At 44.7% G+C, this 22,042-nt stretch overlaps 1 protein-coding gene across 1 annotated transcript in view; it reads left to right on the plus strand.

Moving 5' to 3' along the window:
• The first annotated feature begins 1,356 nt into the window (after positions 1-1,356).
• TPP1 (tripeptidyl peptidase 1) overlaps positions 1,357-22,042 on the plus strand; it is a 57,097-nt gene continuing 36,411 nt past the window's right edge. The window contains exons 1-4 of the mRNA XM_089671624.1: positions 1,357-1,509; positions 4,240-4,320; positions 18,030-18,169; positions 21,220-21,370. Coding sequence (XP_089527750.1) covers positions 1,499-1,509; positions 4,240-4,320; positions 18,030-18,169; positions 21,220-21,370 — 383 coding nt within the window. The 5' untranslated portion in view covers positions 1,357-1,498. The remainder of the gene's footprint in view (positions 1,510-4,239; positions 4,321-18,029; positions 18,170-21,219; positions 21,371-22,042) is intronic.

The following is a 22,042-nucleotide window of genomic DNA, read 5'->3' on the forward strand; positions in this document are numbered from 1 at the left end:
TGGGACGGGGGTAGTGTGTACAGGGAAGGGGGGTAGTGTGTACAGGGAGGGGGGAAGTGAGTACAGGGAGGGGGGCGTTGTGTACAGGGAGGAGGGGGCAGTGTGTACAGGGAGGGTGGGGGGGGGGGGCGGTGTGTATGGGGAGGAGGGGGGGAAGTGTGTACAGAGAGGAGTGGAGGGGGGGCAGTGTGTACTGGGAGGAGGGGGGAGCAGTGTGACCGGGAATGGGGGCCAGTGTGTACAGGGAGGAGGGAGGGGGCAGTGTGTACGGGGAGGAGGGGGGGCAGTGTGTACGAGGAGGAGGGGGGAGCAGTCTGTACGGGGAGGAGGGGGGGAGCAGTATATGGGGAGGAGGGGGGGCAGTGTGTACGAGGAGGAGGGGGGAGCAGTCTGTACGGGGAGGAGGGGGGGAGCAGTATATGGGGAGGAGGGGGGGCAGTGTGTACGGGGATGGGGGCCAGTGTGTACAGGGAGGAGGGAGGGGGCAGTGTGTACAGGGAGGAGGGGGGGAGCAGTATATGGGGAGGAGGGAGGGGGCAGTGTGTACAGGGAGGAGTCGGGAGCAGTGTGTACGGGGAGGGGGGCAGTGTGTACAGGGAGGAGGGGGGGCAGTGTGTACAGGGAGGAGGGGGGCAGTGTGTACAGGGAGGAGGGGGGGCAGTGTGTACAGGGAGGAGGGGGGCAGTGTGTACAGGGAGGAGGGGGCGGAGTGTGTACGGGGAGGGGGGCAGTGTGTACAGGGAGGAGGGGGGCAGTGTGTACAGGGAGGAGGGGGCGGAGTGTGTACGGGGAGGGGGGCAGTGTGTACAGGGAGGAGGGGGGAGCAGTGTGTACAGGGAGGAGGGGGGCAGTGTGTACGGGGAGGGGGGCAGTGTGTACAGGGAGGAGGGGGGAGCAGTGTGTACAGGGAGGAGGGGGGCAGTGTGTACGGGGAGGGGGGCAGTGTGTACAATGAGAGGGGGGGCAGTATTTACCGGGAGGGTCTGGCAGTGTGTAAAGGGAGGAGGGGGGGCAGTGTGTAGGAGGGGGGGAACATTGTGTAAGGGTAGGAGGGGGGGCAGTGTGTACTGGGAGGGGGGGCAGTTTGTACGGGGGGGGGCAGTATGTAAATGTTCTATTACTAGGGAAGGCAGCCCTCCGGTAAGGATATACGGTGATCATTATTATCAGTGCGGAATTCCCCAACCAGGACACGAGGGGTCAGTACTGCATGTGACACAGTGAGGAGCCACGTGCTGACTGTGTGTCCTACTCCAGGTCCCTGAATGGTTCTCTGATCCTCATCCCTCCTCTGTGCAGCCAGTATATATACACATCCGGGGTCATGTGACCACAGCTCCACCCCCCTCCGAATAGGAAAGTCAGGATGGCTGGTCAGAGGTCAGTGTGATTACTTTCAGCTGACTGTCACATGATTCACACCCAGAGGGGAGGAGCCAGACAGGACATGACTGAGATACAATGTAACAACCCCAGACAGTGATCGCCTGCTGGAGCCATGACACCGAGGTAACTATGTCCTCCTATATATATTATATACCTCCCTCTGTCATATATATATATATAATATAATATAATATAATATACCTCCCTCCCTCTGTCCTCCTATATATATATATTATATACATCCCTCCCTCTGTCCTCCTATATATATATTATATACCTCCCTCTGTCCTCCTATATATATATATTATATACCTCCCTCTGTCCTCCTATATATATATATTATATACCTCCCTCCCTCTGTCCTCCTATATATATATTATATACATCCCTCCCTCTGTCCTCCTATATATATATATTATATACATCCCTCCCTCTGTCCTCCTATATATATATTATATACCTCCCTCCCTCTGGCTTCCTATATATATATATATTATATACGTCCCTCCCTCTGTCCTCCTATATATATATATTATATACATCCCTCCCTCTGTCCTATATATATATAATATACGTCCCTCCCTCTGTCCTCCTATATCTAGCTATATATATATATATATATATATATATACACACACACATCCCTCCCTCTGTCCTATATACAGGTGTAACTGAAAAAATTAGAATATCGTGCAAAAGTTCATTTATTTCACTAATGCAACTTAAATGGTGAAACTAATATATGAGATAGACTCATTACATGCAAAGCAAGATAGTTCAAGCCGTGATTTGTCATCATTGGGATGATTATGGCTTACAGCTCATGAAAACCCCAAATCCACAATCTCAGAAAATGAGAATATTGTGAAAAGGTGGAATATTCTCGGCTCAAAGTGTCTCACCCTAATCAGCTAATTAAGCCATAACACCTGCAAAGGGTTCCTGAGCCTTTAAATGGTCTCTCAGTCTGGTTCAGTAGGAATCACAATCATGGGAAAGACTGCTGACCTGACAGTTGTGCAGAAAACCATCATTGACACCCCCCATAAGGAGGGAAAGCCTCAAAAGGGAATTGCAAAAGAAGTTGGATGTTCCCAAAGTGCTGTATCAAAGCACATTAATAGAAAGTTATGTGGAAGGGAAAAGTGTGGAAGAAATAGGTGCACAAGCAGCAGGGATGACCGCAGCCTGGAGAGGATTGTCAGGAAAAGGCCATTCATAAGTGTTGGGGACTTTCACAAGGAGTGGACTGAGGCTGGAGTCAGCGCATCAAGAGCCACCACACACAGACGGATCCTGGACATGGGCTTCAAATGTCGTATTCCTATTGTCAAGCCGCTCCTGAACAACAAACACGTCAGAAGCGTCTTACCTGGGCTAAAGAAAAACAGACCTGGTCTGTTGCTCAGTGGTCCAAAGTCCTCTTTTCTGATGAGAGCAACTTTTGCATCTCATTTGGAAACCAAGGACCCAGAGTATGGAGGAAGAATGTAGAGGCCCAAGGACCCCGAGTATGGAGGAAGAATGTAGAGGCCTGAGTATGGAGGAAGAATGTAGAGGCCCAAGGACCCCCGAGTATGGAGGAAGAATGTAGAGGCCCAAGGACCCCCAAGAATGGAGAGGCCCAAAGCTGATAAGGTTACAGTTAGATAATAATGTGGGGATGTTCATTGCATAAGCTATAATATCTCAATTAGCTATATTCCATTTATTGCAAACACAAGCACGTGAAAGATAGTAACGCTGGGACTTTTATTGCACTTCTTTTATTTATATATTATGTTTTGCGGGATGTATGAAGTATGACTGGGTGGAAATATGTGATGCAAATAGGGTGAAGCGTTTGGTTGCGCTGCACTTTTTCTTTTTTGCTCAAAATGTTGTGGCATCTGGAACCAAGCCATCGGTAGCAGATCCTTTAACTTGTGAGCTGGGGCCTCCATGGATCAGACTTGGTTTTTCCAGCACATCCCTCAGATGCTCATATGGATGGAAATCTGGAGAATGTGGAGATCAAGTAACGCCTCGGATTTGTTGTGTTTCTCAAACCATTCTTGAATTTGTTAGACCAGGTCATCTTCTTCCATTGTCCCGTGGTCCATTTCATGTCCATTGTAAGCTCTTTTGGTTGTAGTCAGCATGGGCACCTGGACCGGTCTGCGGCTATAGCGCCCCATACGCAACAAACTGCGATGCACTGTGTGTTCTGGCACTTTTTTTTTATCAGAACCAGCAGTAGTTTTTTCAGCAATTTGATCACCAGTTGCTCTTCTAGTGGTGCAGACTACATCTGCCAGCCGTCACTCTCCTATATGCACCGAGGAGCCTTGGCCACCCATGACTTTGTCGCCGGTTGGCCGGTTTTCCTTTGTTGAGCCTTGCAGACCTGGTTCATTCCACTAGAGCTGCAGCTTGGGAATTGCTCTGGCCCAGTCATCTAGACATTACAATTTTGACCCTGGTCAGAGTTACTCAAATCCTAACCCTTGCCTGTTTCTTGCTAATATATCCCAACCACTTTCAGATGCCATTGTCATGAGATAATCAATTGACTTAGCCTGTCAGTGGTCATAATGTTATGGCTGATTTGTGTGTGTATATATAATAACTATCATCCTACATAATATACATGGACTCATCGCCTATCCATCTACTAAAGTTCTGTGTGCCTCTTTGGTAACTCATCCTCTGTCTGGTCTTTCTCTTTCTGTCTCTTTGGTAAAGCATTCTGTATATAATACGTCTCTCCATTCTGTATACGTGTATTTCTCCCCCTGGAACAGTGCACGCTAGGTGACCTCATGCTTGAGGTGACATCACAATGCAATAACAGGATTTGTTTTCTTCCTCCAGGATTCTGCTGCTGGTGGTCCTCGGAGTGGATTTGGTGGTCGGGGAAGGCTGGGTGTACCTGGAGCCGGAGCAAAGTCTCAGGTTGGTGTTGTAAAATCAGAACTATTCTGCCCCTGCTGCATTCGCCCAAAAATTTTACAACCAAGCGAAGTCGGGTAACAGCCACCGCCAGCGCTCACTTGTGATCAAAGCCTAATTAACTCTGTTTAAATCCTAAATACATTCCAGGCGCATCAAAGAATTAGACTTCTAGCCCTGGTGCCCAACATGTGGCCCACGGACTGCATGCGTCCTGCCTGGAGCAGGCTGCTGGGCACCATACAGTAAGCAAAATGGCAGAGGGGTGCTAGAATGCTCTGTGATCCAGCAACCGGTACTCATGGAGAGAGGCTGCACTGTGGGCAGAGCTTACTCCACTGGCAGTACAAGCAAAACCCTGGCCTGGGGAGAGAGCAGTGCAGGAGTATGTGATGGGGGAATGATTACCAAAGGGGGGGGGGGGTGATGGGGGTTCATTTTCACTGCCATGACCACCAGTGGCCTGGGGAGTTAACTGCCACTGACCACAATGCAAGGTGTGGGGTTAAATTGCACATCCAGTAACCATCAATGCAGAGAGGGTTAACTTACTGTCACTGAGTGCCATTGTGGGGGGGAGGGTTAATCACTGTCGCTGACCACCAATGCAGGGGGGTTAAATTGCACTGCCACTGGCCACCAATGAGGGTGTGATACCATTTTTACTGATACCAGTCTTTGGGCTTATTCATGCACTCACTGCCACCAATGTTGGGGTTATTATTGCACTCACTGCCACCAATGTTGGGGTTATTATTGCACTCACTGCCACCAATGTTGGGGGTTGTTATTGCACTTACTGCCACCGATGTTGGGGGTTATTATTGCACTCACTGCCACCGATGTTGGGGGTTGTTATTGCACTCACTGCCACCAATGTTGGGGTTATTATTGCACTCACTGCCACCAATGTTGGGGGTTATTATTGCACTCACTGCCACCAATGTTGGGGTTATTATTGCACTCACTGCCACCAATGTTGGGGTTATTATTGCACTCACTGCCACCGATGTTGGGGGTTATTATTGCACTCACTGCCACCGATGTTGGGGGTTATTATTGCACTCACTGCCACCGATGTTGGGGGTTATTATTGCACTCGCTGCCACCGATGTTTGGGGTTATTATTGCACTCACTGCCACAAATGTTTGGGGTTATTATTGCACTCACTGCCACCGATGTTTGGGGTTATTATTGCACTCACTGCCACCGAGGTTGGGGGTTATTATTGCACTCACTGCCACCGATGTTGGGGGTTATTATTGCACTCACTGCCACCGATGTTGGGGGGTTATTATTGCACTCACTGCCACCGATGTTGGGGGGGTTATTATTGCACTCACTGCCACCGATGTTGGGGGGTTATTATTGCACTCACTGCCACCGATGTTGGGGGGTTATTATTGCACTCACTGCCACCGATGTTGGGGGTTATTATTGCACTCACTGCCACCGATGTTGCACTTACTGCCACTGATATTGGGGGTTATTATTGCACTCTCAGGTACCGATGTTGGGGATTATACAGTGGGTTGCAGTCACTGTCATGGATGTTGAGGGTTGTTATTGAGGGTTATTATTGCACTCACTGACACCAATGCTGGGGGGTGGTGTTCTCCATATTTAGTGTGCATTGCAATACAAAACAAAAAATGTAACAGGACCATCATTTTGGGACATTGAGGTGCAAAAATGCGCTGCTCTGGAAGTGTCAGGATCCACACTTGAGGCCCTCCTATAATTTTCATGTTAACCAACAATGACCTTTTCGCTTCAGAAGACCAAGGCCCCCTGCTGATTGGAGAGCCCAGGCTTTGACTTAGTAGAATATGATGGACCTCAGCAGATAGACTATGGTTTCTCCGCAGAGCACAATGATCGCTTTCTGCAGCATGCTGACAGAGGACAGGCTTTTTTACTCAGCCTGTTGCTGCTTTTTAAAGACAACCAACTGCCCTGTTTAGTTATGTGTTCTCCAGCTGCTCCCTGTAAAGTGGTTGGAAACCTCAGACATGAAATATGAAGAAAGCCTATCCCTCTATAGTGTGTACTTTTCTCAATTAGGAGCACTAAGTGTCATTTCTGTCTGCTGCTTTGTTCATTTCCTATCAACATGAATCACTTCTGACAAGTTTTCTGACACCAAGAGAAAATGGTGACAGGGAGTCCAGCAGAGTGACAGCATCAACTCTGTTCATGTGAGCTGTGTGGAGGGGGTGTTTCTTTCCTCCAATCAGCTGTCAGAGTTCTCCTCACTGCGCTCTTCATAGTGTAATTTCAGCTCTCCGTCCCCTTTATTTTCGGAACTCTCAGACAAGCTGGATAAATTCTGCTATTTGAACAGGTGTAAATGAGATACACATGTATCCCCTGAGGCCAATCACTTCACTGGGTGTATGTAAGGGTTTACAACCAATTTAGGCTGCACATGGGGCCTGATGGGGTTGTGCACATGCTGTGGCAAAAATGATCCTTCTGTTGCGTTTGCACTGCAATTAGCCCGCAATCGCATTCAATGCACTCGGTGGTGTAGCATTTACAGTGTTAAAACAGGTGGTGAGGAGGTAATAATATCGCCTCCTTACTGCTTGGCAGATGAGTCTGGAAAGCCATACACCACACTCAGGAACAGCATAGGCAGAAACTTTGCATTATTATTATACAGGATTTATGGTGCCAACAGTTTGCTCAGTGCTTTACAATATAACGGGAAACAATACAGTTCAATACAAGAGGGATAGGAGGGCCTGATCGTAGGAGCTTACAATCTAAAAGATACAATTAGGTACAAGAGGAATCCGAGGGCCCTGCTCCTTGGAGTTTACGATGTAGGAGATGCATTGGTTCACAGGTGCCTTGGCATCCCATTGCTCTCATTGGGTTGGGACAGACTTTTGCCTTGCAGTGAGTCATGGAAAATAGTCCAGGAACTCTCTTCTTCTTTTTTTTCTCTTTTTTTCATTTGTGTGTTGTGGGGTCCATAGAAGACCATTTGAGAGCCTGAAAAGTGTATTTGTGTGTTTTCATGTGCTGCAAATGCAAGACAATAGACCATGTCTTCTCCATATACATACATTGGGAACATGACAGGTTCTTCTCACATGTAACTCAATCCTGAGCACATGATTCGATAAAACTGGGAGAAAAAAAGTGTGAAGAAAAGGTAGCCAAATATGCGAAGAGAGTTGGTGACCGGAAGGACCATCCTGGGATTCCTGGGTTAGCTAGAGGTGGACGTTCCAGCTTATACCATCAAAACGCGCTATTTGACCACCTTAACTGGGGTCTTATAGGTCAGGTGAGTGAGACTTTCACCGGGGTGTGGCCACATGGATTTCCATCAGCAACGTTGTGTCCCAAAAGGACTGTTATGACCCATATTTGTTATCCCGACCAGGGGCGGACTGACCATTTGGAAACTCTGGCACTGCCTGAGGGCCCGGGGTCAGTAGGGGGCCCCATGAGATACCCCTGGTACCTTTTTCATAGGCTTTTTTAAGGTTGGGCAAGGACACAGGGGCCCCATGATCCCCTATTGCCCGGAGGCCCCATGAGTTGTCAGTCCGCCCCTGATCCCGACTAATTTGTGTTTGGCACGTGGTGAAGGCACACTGACTTTTATGATTTTTATGAATCTTATGTTTCTTATTATTGTGTTCCATTTAGGATTACATATTTGATAGTTTATTACTTATGCACGGATCTTATTGATCAACACTGTTAATAGGTTAATATAGTACTGGCACATGGAATGGTGGGGTTGTCTGTCCCACTTTGAATCTATGACAATTTATTGTACAGTGCCTACCTATTCACTATTATCTCAGTTCTTGTCTCTGCCCCCCTATCTACCCCAGAGTATAGTTCCTTGTTTCCACCCCCTACCCACCTCCCAGTACCGCTCCTTATAGAGAATACAGAGCCAAGTATCATTTTGTGGTGCTAGGTAACTTTGGAATTTGTAAGATAACAAGAAAAGCAGTAAAATATATCCCCCACAGCCAGCAGCAATAAATATGAAACTCGAAAAATTAGCTGTAAGCCATATTCATCACAATGATGACAAATCACGGCTTGAACTATCTTGCTTTGCATGTAATGAGTCTATCTCATATATTAGTTTCACCTTTTAAGTTGCATTACTGAAATAAATGAACTTTTGCACAATATTCAAATTTTTCGAGTTTCACCTGTAGATTTATCTCTGCCCCCCCAGCAATAATGGACCCCTGCAACAAAATACCACCACAGCATCAATAGACCCCCAGCAGCAACAGCAGATCTCCCAGCAGTCATAGATGCCCCCCAGCAACAATAGGTTTCCACAGCAACAATAAACCCCCAGCAGCAACAGCAGATCAGCCAGAAACAAAAGATCACTCCCTCAACAGTAGATCCCTTTGCAGCAATTATTGACCCCTCCAGCAACAATAGATCTCTTGTCAGTAGTATTAGACCTTCCCAGCAACAACAGATACCCTCCAGTGACAATAGATCAGCCAGCATCAATAGATTTTTCAGCACGGCCCAGCACCCCTTGCTATTACATACAGTACATTCAGTGCCGGAACTGCATTCTCCCCCACGTTCCCACTAAAAAAAAAGCCCCGATGGTAGATCTAAAACAGATTGCATGTTCATATTAAGACATTAACCACTTGTCTAAGAAGGTATGTTTATAAACCGTTACCGTTTTTGTACAGCCAGATTTCATGTAAGAGTGTAGAGCCACCTGACTGTTAAAAACCCAACACCACCCACCAAAAACAGGAAAAGCATGATCCACAATGTTAAAAAATCAGACCGATCCGTTGTCCCAGTTTCATTTTGTTCTCTCAGGCCTTTCAGAAAGCAACAGAAGAATTTACGAACTCGTTTTTGTTATAGGCCTTTGTCCTAGTTGCAAGGGATTCCCCTTGTCTACTCAGCCCCATACCATGCAGGAACAGTGGACCTGGCAGGCATGGTTTCTTTGTCCTCTTTTCCCCTTTACGTTACTTCCCATAGGTTTCTTTCTTTGCCTCTGGAGGAAAAACCATCCCTGGCGGCTGTACGAGTGCTAGTTGTGCCCCCATCCAGAGCTGCCGATAAGATGGTACTACCACAAATCCTGTAGAGGGCCCATTACTTTAACAGGGGGGCCTGGCTAGCAGCTGGGCCCTACCAGTGGACTTCCAATCCCCAGCTGGCCAAAGGACACTATCGTTTCAACCCTCCTTAGCCATCATTAAACCTCCATGACTCAAGTTGGTAGAAGACTGGGGGCATTCCTACCACAATGGGGAAAAAAAAATCCAAAAACCCTTTCATTCTCAATTTGATCTTTTTTGGGTATCTGATAAGGTTCAATTTTTAGCCTCCCTCAGGATTTCAGATCACGTCTTTCTCAAGACTAGAAGGCAACAACACTTCTCTCTCTCCTGGAAGAACTCCTCACACACTGAACATAGTTTGTCAAGTGCTCCCCCAAAGGAGGACAGAGGGTTTTATTCCAATATATTTAACGGCTTGCTTCCCAAACCTGTTCTGACACTTCTCTCTCGCATGTAAAAATCATCATTTTTTTGCTCAAAAATTATTTAGAACCCCAAAACATTAAAACAAGCAGAAGTCCTAGAGAATAAAATGGTGAGTGTGCCAATTTTTTGTCACACGGTATTTGTGCAGCGTTTTTGTGTATGCAAATTTTTGGAAAAATTACACTTTATTGAAATTTAGTGCACACGAACACAATATAATAACCATTTTATGGCAAAATATAAAGGATGATGGTACGCCGAGTAAATAGATACCTAACGTGTCATGCTTTAAAGTTGCCTATGCCTATGAAACGGCGCCAAACTATGGTACCTAAAAATCTCTATAGACAACACTTTAAATGCCTTTTACAGGTTACCTTTTACACATGAGGTCTGAAGCTAGAGTTATTGCTCTCGCCCTTTCATTCGTCATGATACCTCACGTGTGGTGCAGACACCTCAAAAGTTCCTGAGGTTTGTCATCAAAAAAGGCCCGAAATGGATAATTCACATGCAATTTACAGCTCTCCCTTCTGGACTTTCATTAGGCTCAGGCATATCCACAAAAAAGTGCTGCAGAAGCACTTAGAAGCAGGTTTGAAGTAATGTTGCAGACCAATCTAAAAATTACCATAATTCATGCCAAAATTTAGGTTGGTTGGTCAACCAAGAAAAGTCACATCTAGAACCATCCCATAGGGTAATATGTTTTGAGATATATAGCGTATTTCACAGTCTGTTGCTTCTTTCTTCTGGATGTGAAGATTCTGAAGCTCAACTGAGAGGTCATCATCCTGCACTTATAATCAGAGAAGACATTAAGGGAGATCATGAGGGTTCTAGGCTAGGCTCAGCAGTTCTGGTGGTGCTTTGGGCACAGCCACACTTGAGATCTCTACAGAATTTCTACTTTTTTTTTTTTTTTTTAGTTTTTGTATCTTGAGATTGGTACAGTGATATGAAGCTCCTGTTCCATTGTATCTGGGTTCATAGTAGGTAAATCTATAAGCCGTTGTTAGGTCAGTTTTTAATAGAAAAGCAGAGGGTCTGGCAGGAACACCAGGGATTTCACACAAAGGAAGCAATACAAAGAAAACAGGAGACTTTTCATACAATTACATGGTACAGCAGACACATATCAGGAATATGAAATGCTGGGTCTACATATTCTTTAATGCAGCAGATGAAAGACACATCATGCTTACTTCTCTTCGAAGTCTGGCCAGAAGTGGTCTTCATGGAAGAATTGTGACCAAAAAGCCACACCTCTGACGTGAGAACAAGTCTAAATTATTCCACTATGCATGAAAACACAGGACTTGATGCAGAATAATGGTAGCAGGTGCTCTGGACTGAATCAAAATTTGAAATTTTTGGCTGTAGCAGGAGGCAGTTTGTTGGCGAAGGGCTAGAGAGCGGTACAACAGTGAGTGTCTGCAGGCAACAGTGAAGCATGGTGGAGGTTCTTTGCAAGTTTGGGGCTGCATTTCTGCAAATGGAGTTGGAGATCAGGTCAGGATCAATGGTGTCCTCAATGCTGAGAAATACAGGCAGATAATTATCCATCATACCATCAGGCGTGTGATTTGGCCCCAAATGTATTCTGCTGCAGGACAACGATCCCAAACATACAGCCAATGTCATTAAGAACTATCTTCAGCTTAAAGAAGTAGTAGTTCTGGAGGTGATGGTTTGGCCCCCACAGAGCTTTGATCTCAACATAGTCTGTCTGGGATTACATGAGGAGACAAGGGTTGGAAGTAGCCAACATCCACAGAAGATCTGTGGCTAGTTCTCCAAGATGTGTTTTTGTTTTTTTTTTTTTTTTTTGTCAGTCATGGCCAAAAATCTTGTCCCCCTGCATTTCTGTCAGATAATGCACCGTTTCCCCAGAAAATTGTTGCAATCACAAATTTTTAGGCATTCTCATGTTTATTTTCTTTGTGTTGGTATGACACAAAAAAAGTGGAGAAACAAGTCCAAATCTGGCACATCTTTTGTATAACCGTTCATCAGTGAAGGTGAACAGGAACCTATCCAAGCAGCAGAGTTTCCCCTTTGACAGTCTGATGAGGTTGAGCTGTAAATGTCTTCTTTTTGTTTGTTGTGTTTTTTTTTTTGTTTTTTTTTGCTCAAGGTGCATGGTCCAAAATTTCCTTGAACATAAGGGAGCTAAAAGCAGAAGCTTTACATGTAGTAGTAGTATTATTATTATTATCCAGAATTTACATGGCGCCAACAGTTTGCTCAGCATTTTACAATATAACAGGAGACAATACAGTTCAATACAAGAGGGAAAGGAGGGCCCTGATCCTGGGAGCTTACAATCTAGGAGTATTTATTACAGGTACTTATATAGTGCCGTCAATTTACTCAGCGCTTTACATACAATATGTATTACACATTCACATCAGTGTCTGCCCTCAAGGAGCATGCAATCTAAGGTCCCTAACTCACATTCATACAAACACACACTAGAGCTAATTTAGACAGGATCCAATTAACCTACCAGCATGTCTTTGGAGTGTGGGAGGAAACCAGAGTACCCGGAGAAAACCTGACAGTGAGAACGTGCAAACTCCAGGCAGGTAGTGTCGTGCTTGAGATTCGAACTGAGGACCCTAGTGCTGCCAGGGAGAAGTGCTAACCACTTAGCCATCATGCTGCCCATCACTTTCAACCTCAAATCAAGGATCACCACTTACTGATACTTTTGGATAATGTTACATTGGTGGCATACATGAACCACTATTGGGGGTACAAAGTCACACTGATGACACTAGCAGAAGAGACTCTGCTCTGGACAGAAGAATAACTCCTGCCAATTTCAGCATTTCATCCAAATAGGGGATCCTAAAGATCTTTGCTTTAAAACACAACAAAAAACGTTATGGATTTTTCTCCTTTTGAGGAGAACATTGGCATCAAAGAGCTGGATGCCTTTGCACACAATATGAACCTTCAGCTTGGCCTATGTATTACCTCCATTCCATTTAATACCTAGGGTAATCCAAAAGACCACAGTGAGCAAAGCCAGTGGCCTTTTTTGTTTTCCCCCTTTTTGGCCAAAAAGAATAGGGTTCACTATGTTACATATTTTTCGCTCACTGCCACTTTGAACCTTGCCTGTCGAACAATCTACTTCATTCATCAGTGGGATGTCCACAGATCCAGGATCATACCATAGTATCTAAGTGGAAAATCACTGTTGTCTATGGGAAGATTTGTTTGGATAGATAAAAACCAGAACAACCTATTATAGCATCGACCTTGGACTTCCTGCAGGAAGGAACAGGAAAACCTTTACCTTGCAGTACTTAGCCTCAGCAGTTTCAAACTTTTTGGAATCAAAAGTAGCAGAAGACCTCCTAATAAAAAAAAACTTCTTATTAAAAAGCAGCCATCCACCACCCGTTTTAAAAAGTTTCCAATTTGAGATCTCTCCACAGTTCTCAGGGCTCTCTAAAAACATTTGAACCCACTGAATATTGTTCTGAAGAGATTCTGATGTCTAAACCAGTGTTTCTCAACCTTTTTGAGTCAAGGCACCCTTTAAAATTATGGACCGTCCCGAGGCACCCTTTAAAATTATGGACCGTCCTGAGGCACCCCATTCTAAAATGGGAAAAACTATTCTAATAGTTTTATAGAACGCAGCAACATCCACACATGTAGGACACCCAACATTACACCCTGTTCCAAATTATTATGCAAATGATATTTTTCTTATTTACCTAAATAATTGATGTAAATAACAGTCGGCATAATTCTCATGTTATCAACTATTAGAGTACAATTCACATTTTATTGAACAAACCTCCTAATGATAACAGGATTTTTGTTCCAAATTATTCCGCACAGTAAGTTTCAAAACACTTTATAGGTTGTAAAGAACTGAAAATTGTCATTTGTTGTGTTTGCAGCATATTTACTGAAATCAAAAGCTATTTTAATCAAAATTTTAACAACATTTTAACTTAAACATTTTAACAGGTCAGGTTACATTGTAACATAGGACCCCTTATTTGATAGCAGCTTCACAAGTCTTGCATCCAGTGAACTTGGGAGTTTTTGGACAGTTTCTGCTTGAATTTGTTTGCAAGATGTCAGAATAGCCTCCCATAGCTGCTGTTTGGATGTAAACTGCCTCCCACCCTCATAGATCTTTTGCTTGAGGATGCTCCAAAGGTTCTCAATAGGATTGAGGTCAGGGGAGGATGGAGGCCACACCATGACTTTCTCTCCTTTTATCCCCATAGCAGCCATTGATGCAGAGGTATTCTTTGCAGCATGAGATGGTGCATTGTCATGCATGAAGATGATTTTATTATAGAAAGCATAGTTCTTCCTTCTGTACCAGGGAAGAAATTGGTCAGTCATAAACTCCACATACTTTGCAGAGGTCATCTTTACACCTTTGGGGACCCTAAAGGGGCCGACCAGCTCTGTTCTCGTGATTCCAGCCCAAAACATGACTCCACCACCGCCTTGCTGTAGTCGCAGCCTTGTTGGAACAGGGTGGCCGTCCACCACCCATCCACTACTCCATCCATCTGGACCATCCAGGGTTGCACAGCACTCATCAGCGAACAGGACTGTTTGAAAATTAGTCTTCATGTATTTTTCTGCCCAATGCAGCCGTTTCTGCTTGTGAGCATTGGTTAGTGGTGACCGAGTAGAAGGTTTATGCACAGTTGCAAGACTCTGGAGGACTCTACACCTTGATGTCCGTGGGACTCCAGAGGCACCAGCAGCTTCAAATATCTCGTTGCTGCTATGTATTGGTATTTTAGCAGCTACTCTCTTGATCTGATGCATGGATCTGGCAGAAATCTTCCTCAATGTGCCTTTATCTGCATGAACCCATCTGTGCTCTGAATCAGCCACAAATCTCTTAATAGTGCGATGATCACGGTTACGTTTTCGTGAAACATCTAATGTTTTCATACCTCGTCCAAGGCATTGAACTATTTCACTCTTTTCAGCAGCAGAGAGATCCTTTTTCTTCCCCATATTGCTTGAAAATGGTGCTCTGTTTAATAATATGGAACACCCTCCTTTAGTAGTTTTTCCTTTAAATTGGGCTCACCGACCAATCTAATTATCACAGGTGTCCGAGATTGTTTTCAGTGATCAAAAGAGCCCTGACACACAATGCCATCCATGAGTTAAATTGAAAAACAAAATATATTTAATCTTTGTGACACTTAAATAGAATTTGCATAATAATTTGGAACAGGGTGTAGAGGGATTTATTCTTCCAAAGCAAATACACTTTTGCACACTGGTACTGACTAGTATGCCAATGTTTCTCTTCTTCGGTTTTTCTCCATCACTCAGCTAATGTGACCACAGCACTGATGGAGAGCAGGCGGGGGAGGGTCAAACTAGGATGCTGTGCAGGCAGCTGACCTCCTTATCAACTGATGATGTCATTGGTTGTCAGGATGCCGGCGGCTAGAAGTTCGTAATGGTGCACAATGGAAACCTGTGGCTTTGTGTAACTAAAAGGCAGGCTTGTTCCACCCGCTGGCTAGTATACATGTTTTGGGCAATTTTCAGAGATTTTCCCAAGACACCCCTGAAGAAACCTCAAGGCACCCTAGAGTGCCTGGGTACCCTGACTGAGAAAGGCTGGTCTAAACCATTCTGCTGGTGATATTAATTTCTGCATATAGAGCAATCAAAATACGTGTCATTTCTATATCTCAGCCTTATTGTCTTTTTTGCCAAATAAATTTATCTTGACGCCTGATCCAGCCTTCTTAGCAAACATTGCAAAACCTCTCCCCAGAAGAAGTGGTTATACCCTCCTTTGGTGCCAACTAGAAAGAAGGGACATTCCATTATCTGGATATCAGGAGATGCCTTATGCAATACCTACAGGTTACGAAACCTTAGAGGAAGTCCTACTACCTGTTTTTACTGTTCTCTGGCCCGAAAAATGAAGGTAAAGCCAACCAGAAAGAAGGGACATTCCATTATCTGGATATCAGGAGATGCCTTATGTAATACCTACAGGTTACGAAACCTTAGAGGAAGTCCTACTACCTGTTTTTACTGTTCTCTGGCACGAAAAATGAAGATAAAGCTACAAGGAGAAGCCAGAGAGATCAGAAAAGCCATTTTGGAAATACAGCACAATAGCCAACGCCTCCAAAAGGCACAAAAGCTTATTCTACCAGGGTTTTGACCTCCTGGATGGAAAAAAGGTGGTGCCTCATAGACATTTGCGGTTTTCATTTATTAATATTATTATTATTATACAGGATTTATGGCACCAACAGTGTGCTCAGCACTTTACAATATAACGGGAGACAATACAGCAACAATACAGTTCAATACAAGAGGGATAGGAGGGCTCTGCTCCTTGGAGATTTCATTTCGAAACAAAATTTGGACATTTTCCTGATTCGAAGATTAGAATGTATCTGAATTTCCAAATTACAATAGTAACAAATTTAAACAATCCCAAATAACAAAACAACATTTTGTCCAAAATTCAAATCGAATTTGAAAACAAATTTGAAATCTAAACATTTTGCTGACCATTGCTGATTTCCTTTAAAGACTATGGGGTTGATTTACTAAAGGCAAATGGTCTGTGCACCTCAAGGACATTTGCTCTAGATCTGAGGGGAAGCTCTGCTGATTAATATCGTCCAATCACGTACAAGCAAAAAACTTTTTTTTTTTTCTTATTTTCCTTGCATGTGATTGGATATTGCAAAGTGAAGTTTTACCTCATTTACTAAGCTGTGGAGCAACTGCACTTGTATAGCTGCCGTTAGTAAATCACCCCCCCCCCCCATGTTAGTATTAGAACATAGCTATCTTTTGAAATTCAAATTTTCTAAAAGTATAGAATAAAATAAAACAGAAAATAAAAGAATAGGAAAAATATAGCTGTCTTCTGAAAATTGAATTTCAAAAGAATAGAATAAAACAGAATAGAAAAGAATAGAGTAAAACCGAACATGATAGAATAGATAATATAGAATAGAAAATTAAATACTGGAGTAGAATAGGGTAGATTAGAAAAAAATAGATTATATCAGTCTACTGAAATTCAAATTTTGGAAAGCCAGCCTACTGCTTGAGAACGCCCTGTGGGTGGGGCGAAACGTGTTGACGCACTTCCGGTCTGCCGTCATCTTGGCCTACATCACTTCCGGTATTTGGAACGCACGCCGACTTTTGCGGTTCAAGCGGCCATTTTAGAGGTGGAAAGCTGGTCATCTTCTACAGTGATTCTTAAAGCGTGAGATCCCTATATTTACAATTTGGAAATTTGTTCCTTTGAAGCCTTTGAGGCTATTAAACAAGGCCTGTTATTTTATTGAAACATGTGAGTGTCCTTATTCTATGGATTTATATGGTATTGAGTGGCAGTATTACACTATGTAGCCTTTCTTTCCTTGCACATGATTGAGGATTCCATGGAGAAGTAGAGTGGAGTCGATTGCTGTATCTAAGCAGGGTGAAGAAGGTGATTTGAGTTCCTCTTGAGGGGCTATAGGATCCCTTATATCCTATGAGGCGTATTACTCACCTCCATCTGGTGAGTGCGGTCAACATTATTTTTCACGTGGTGATTAGGTGGAAGCACATTTTGGAACATTGTCTTGAAAATCCTTTTGGGAAAATAAGGACTTACGTTTGAAATATATTATATATATATATATATATATATATATATATTTGCACGGACATTTATTTATTTGTGATTATTTTTATTTATTTAATTTTTGCGCTGTTTTTTGTGTTATTCATTATTGGTGGTTTTCACTGGTGCACAGCTGCATAATTGTATACTTTCTTTGATTGGCGCTGGGATTTTTTAGTTTGTTTGTGATAAGGAGCCTACTGCTTGCATCTTGGCAGAGCAATCTTGAGCGGAGTATATAGTCAGGTTTCTCTAATGTTATCAAGAAGCTATGTACAGCACTCTACCAACTACTCCCAACAGCCATGATTTTGTCATGATTTGCCGGAGGAGGAAGGCATTCGTATCCTGAGTGAATGTTTTCCTGTGCACACCTGACATCCCCAATGTCACCGCCCAATGTCTGATTGCAGAGTACAGCAGCTCGCCATTTGTTCAGTAAATGTCGCTCTCCCACTTTGGGGGGTTTCAGCAACTCGGTCAAGTCCAGAATCCGGTAATTTTCCCTTTTAATTGCCATTTGCAGGGTCCCGGATGGTTGGACGCAGACAGAGCGCCTCTCAGGCGATGAATCGGTGATCCTGACCTTCGCCCTGAAGCAGCAGAATGTGGAGAAATTGCGGGATCTGGTTGGGAAAGTATCCGACCCAGAGTCACCCCAATATGGTGAGTTGCCCCAAACGTTAGAGGGAAGCATATTAATAGCATACCCAGTGAATAGGGGTGTTTTCAGTTCTAGGTGGAATCTGGTGGGATAACACAACATTGTGATCTCTGTTTATCTCCAGAGTCTCTGAGACCTATAAGAACCTTTAGGTACCATTCACCAAAATCTTGGATATTCATTCTGGGCAAATTAGGGACATAACTAGAACAGTGAGAGGATGGGTCATGGAAACAAATGCAGATACGCAGGGCTTTTTCTCAGCTGGAACGTGGTGGAACTCAGTTCCACCACCTCTGTCTCAGGCCTTCCACCCCCTGCTCACCACTATCACTTGTAAACAAAGACGTCCAGTTGTTACAAGTGACAGCTTCTCTCCCAATGACCCCCACACTTCTGATCTCCTAAGCAGCTCCCACTGAGTGTAGGGTGGAGACCAGGGAGATGCAGGTGCCCGGGGTGCAATGTGGATGTTGACACCCCCAATGGATGATCTCCCTGCGAGTGAGAGTCCACTACAGTAGGCAGGTAGGTAGGTAGGTAGGCTGGGTGTTTCAGCTGAATACAGCAACAAAAGTAAGACATATGGAATACAATGGAGCTTTTTAACCACTTCAGGTCCGGACACTTTCACCCCCTTCCCCCCCTCAGGCCAATTTTCAGCTTTCAGCGCTGTCACACTTTGAATGACAATTGTGCTGTCATGCAACATTGTACCCATATGAATTTTTTTGCATTTTTTTAAAGACAGATAAAGCTTTATTTTGGTGGTATTTATTCACCACTGGGATTTTTTTTTGCTATATAAATGAAAAAGTCCAAAAATTTTAAAAAGTGTTTTTCTTATAAAATTTTGCAAATTATATTTCATCATAAATATTGGCCAAAATGTATTCAGTTCTCTTCTTAGTAAAAAAAAAAATAACCCAAATTATTATACTGTCACCCTAACAGTACAGTGTTACCATAGTGACACTGTATTACTTGTGGGGGGGTGATGAAGATTTTTTTTTTTTTACACTGATTGCTTTTACACCCATAAAGGATGTAAAAGCAATAATTTCTCCTTCTCTCTGGCTGAATTCTTGCAGCCATTGAGAAATACTGTGTGAGCTGTGATTGGTCACAGCTTATCACATGGTACAAGGTTGTTTTGAATAGCCCTGTACCATGTGACCTCTGTGATCATTCACAGATTTCAGACGTAGTAAGCAATGATGTCAGAAGTGGCATCTTGCTTACTACTCTGCATGTGATCACTGATTGGCCAATCAGTGATCACATAATCGGGACCTCGCACAGAGGTCCTGTACGACACTCTGTGTTCCACTGTGTCTGGAGGACACAGCGGGCACCAGATCGCGGTGCTGCGCGCTCCCAGGGAGCAGACACAAGCAGGGGGTGGGGAGACCGTTTATAAACAGCCACCCGACCCTGCACTGCCACCGTCCGGCTGTTTCTATACAACAGCCGGACGGGAGGTGGTTAAAGAGAGGGGAGAAGATGGTGGCAGTGGAGGATTTTGCATGCAGAGGTCAGAGCTGAAGAGGATTGAAAGTGAGATGTGGATGGTGAGTGCAGAGGTGAGCAGCTGTGAAAGAGGGCTGAGCTTTGCACTCTGTGTGCAGCTCACCCCGGAACTCTGCACCCCTGAACTCTGAACTCTGTGTGCAGCCCACCCTGGAACCAGGGGTGGACTGACCATTTGGAAACTCGGGCACTGCCTGAGGGCCGGAGGTCAGTAGGGGGCCCCATGAGATGCCCCTGGTACCTTTTTCATAGGCTTTTTTGAGTTTGGGCAAGGACACAGGGGCCCCATGATCCCCTATTGCCCGGGGGCCCCATGAGTTGTCAGTCCGCCCCTACCTGGAACTCTGCACCCTTGGATTCTGCACTCTGTGTGCAGTGCACCCCTGAACTCTGCAGTTTGTGTGCAGCGTATCCCGGAACTTTGCTCCCCTGAACTCTGCACTCTGTGTGCAGCGCACCCCTGAACTCTACACTTTGTACATAATGCACTCCTGGTATTTAATACCCCTTTAAGACTTTCACCTTGTTATTGAAATTGACCACACCGACCATTTGACACGGTTTGAAAGGTGTGTGTTTGGGGGGGTCGTGGTTGAGTTCCTGCACCTACTTGCCTGCAGATACATATTTTCATCTTCTGCATCCTAAATTTAAAAAATCTGTGTCATGCTGCAGATGACATAAGCACACAATGTGACACCCGTATATCATAAGACAAAGCCACTTACAGTTTGTTAAAGGGACCCTGTGACCAACTTTAAAAAATGCAGGTTAAAGTGTTCCTAAACCTTTCACATTATTGGGCTTGCTGGTCTAGCATTCCTGCACCCTGTGTTTTGCTAGGCCAGCAATAACCCAAAGCATTCATTTCCTGGACAGTCCTGTGTGTTCTGGGTGCAGCAGCAAACCTGTCCCATTTGGTGGCGCTGTTGTGCTAGCCTGGTTTATATGGACAAGCTGGGGGCCTCCGAGTTGGCTGTCCATAAAGATACCCATTCACCAGTCTATCCATTGCTGTGCTTTAAGTGTTACTGAACCCACAACAGTACAATCAGTCTGTATATGCAGTAAAGCATGCTTGTTATACTCACTGTGGAACCTAAGGGGTTAATCCTCTGCATTGTGTATAAAGGCTGTTTGATCCTGTCTTCTCTGATCCTCCCCTTCTTCCAGTATCTCTGTACGTGCTCAGTTTGGTGTGCATGGCTAGAGAAGGTTTTTTTCTTGGGAGAGTGCATGTCATCAGCACAGGGCCAATCAGCACTGTCCACAGGTCAGGTGTTCTGCATCCTCCTAGAGCAGAATGAAAACTCCTATTAGCTTTAACATGTGCTGGGCTGGACACTGATAGAAGTCACAAGACTGCTATATACTGCTGATGAGAAAAGGTATTTAGCAGTTTATATTTACTAAAATAATTGCATTTCCATGTTCTGTGTACTGTGGAAGACCAGATATAGTGAATGCAGGGTCCTGGGTTTAGTAACAGTTTGAAGAAAAATGTACATGTCTCCCCCTACAGGTCACTACTTGTCCCTGGAAGACCTCAGTGCTCTGCTTCGTCCCTCCCTTGACACCCTTCGGACAGTCCGCACTTGGCTGGGGAAACATGGAGTCCAGCAGTGTGACAGCGTGCAGACTGGAGACTTCCTGCAGTGTGAGATGCCAGTCAGGTGAGTGCTGATGAGATTTCTCTCCTGTAATTCCTCTTCAATCTCACAAAATACAGGGTGTCCTAGTTTGGGGTGTGAATCTCTACAGGCCAGGCAATTCCCCTCCACCCTCAGAAAATGCAGGGTATCCTGGTGAGATGTGTCTAGTGAGGCGAGTCTCCCTGTATAGGCTGGGCAGTGCCCTATGACTCCAACACGATGTAAAGTGTCCTAGTGAGGCGAGTCTCCCCGTGTAGGCTGGGCAGTGCCTTATGACCCCCAACACGATGTAGAATGTCCTAGTGAGGTGAGTCTCCCCGTGTAGGCTGGGCAATGCCCTATGACCCCCAACACGATGTAGAATGTCCTAGTGAGGTGAGTCTCCCCGTGTAGGCTGGGCAATGCCTTATGACCCCCAACACGATGTAGAGTGTTCTAGTGAGGTGAGTCTTCCCCTACACCTTGTTTCTGTCTCCATTAACTTCGTTCTGCTGAGTTGGGTTTGGAACGTTCCCACGTAGTTTTCTGAAGTTCTTGTTTTTCACTTCCCGTAAAGTCAGCAGCTTCCTGTTACTCAATCCCTTGCTCCTGCCGTGACCCAGTGGTCACATCTGTGGTGTCAGAGTCTCTATTTCCCAGTCTGGTGCCGTCACTTGACTCTGGGTTTTTGACATGTAGGAGGTTCCTCGATCG

Source organism: Staurois parvus, unplaced genomic scaffold, assembly GCF_062004578.1.
Source record: "Staurois parvus isolate SC_StPar_1 unplaced genomic scaffold, SC_StPar_1.0 ptg000109l, whole genome shotgun sequence".
In the NCBI taxonomy this organism is placed as follows: domain Eukaryota; kingdom Metazoa; phylum Chordata; class Amphibia; order Anura; family Ranidae; genus Staurois; species Staurois parvus.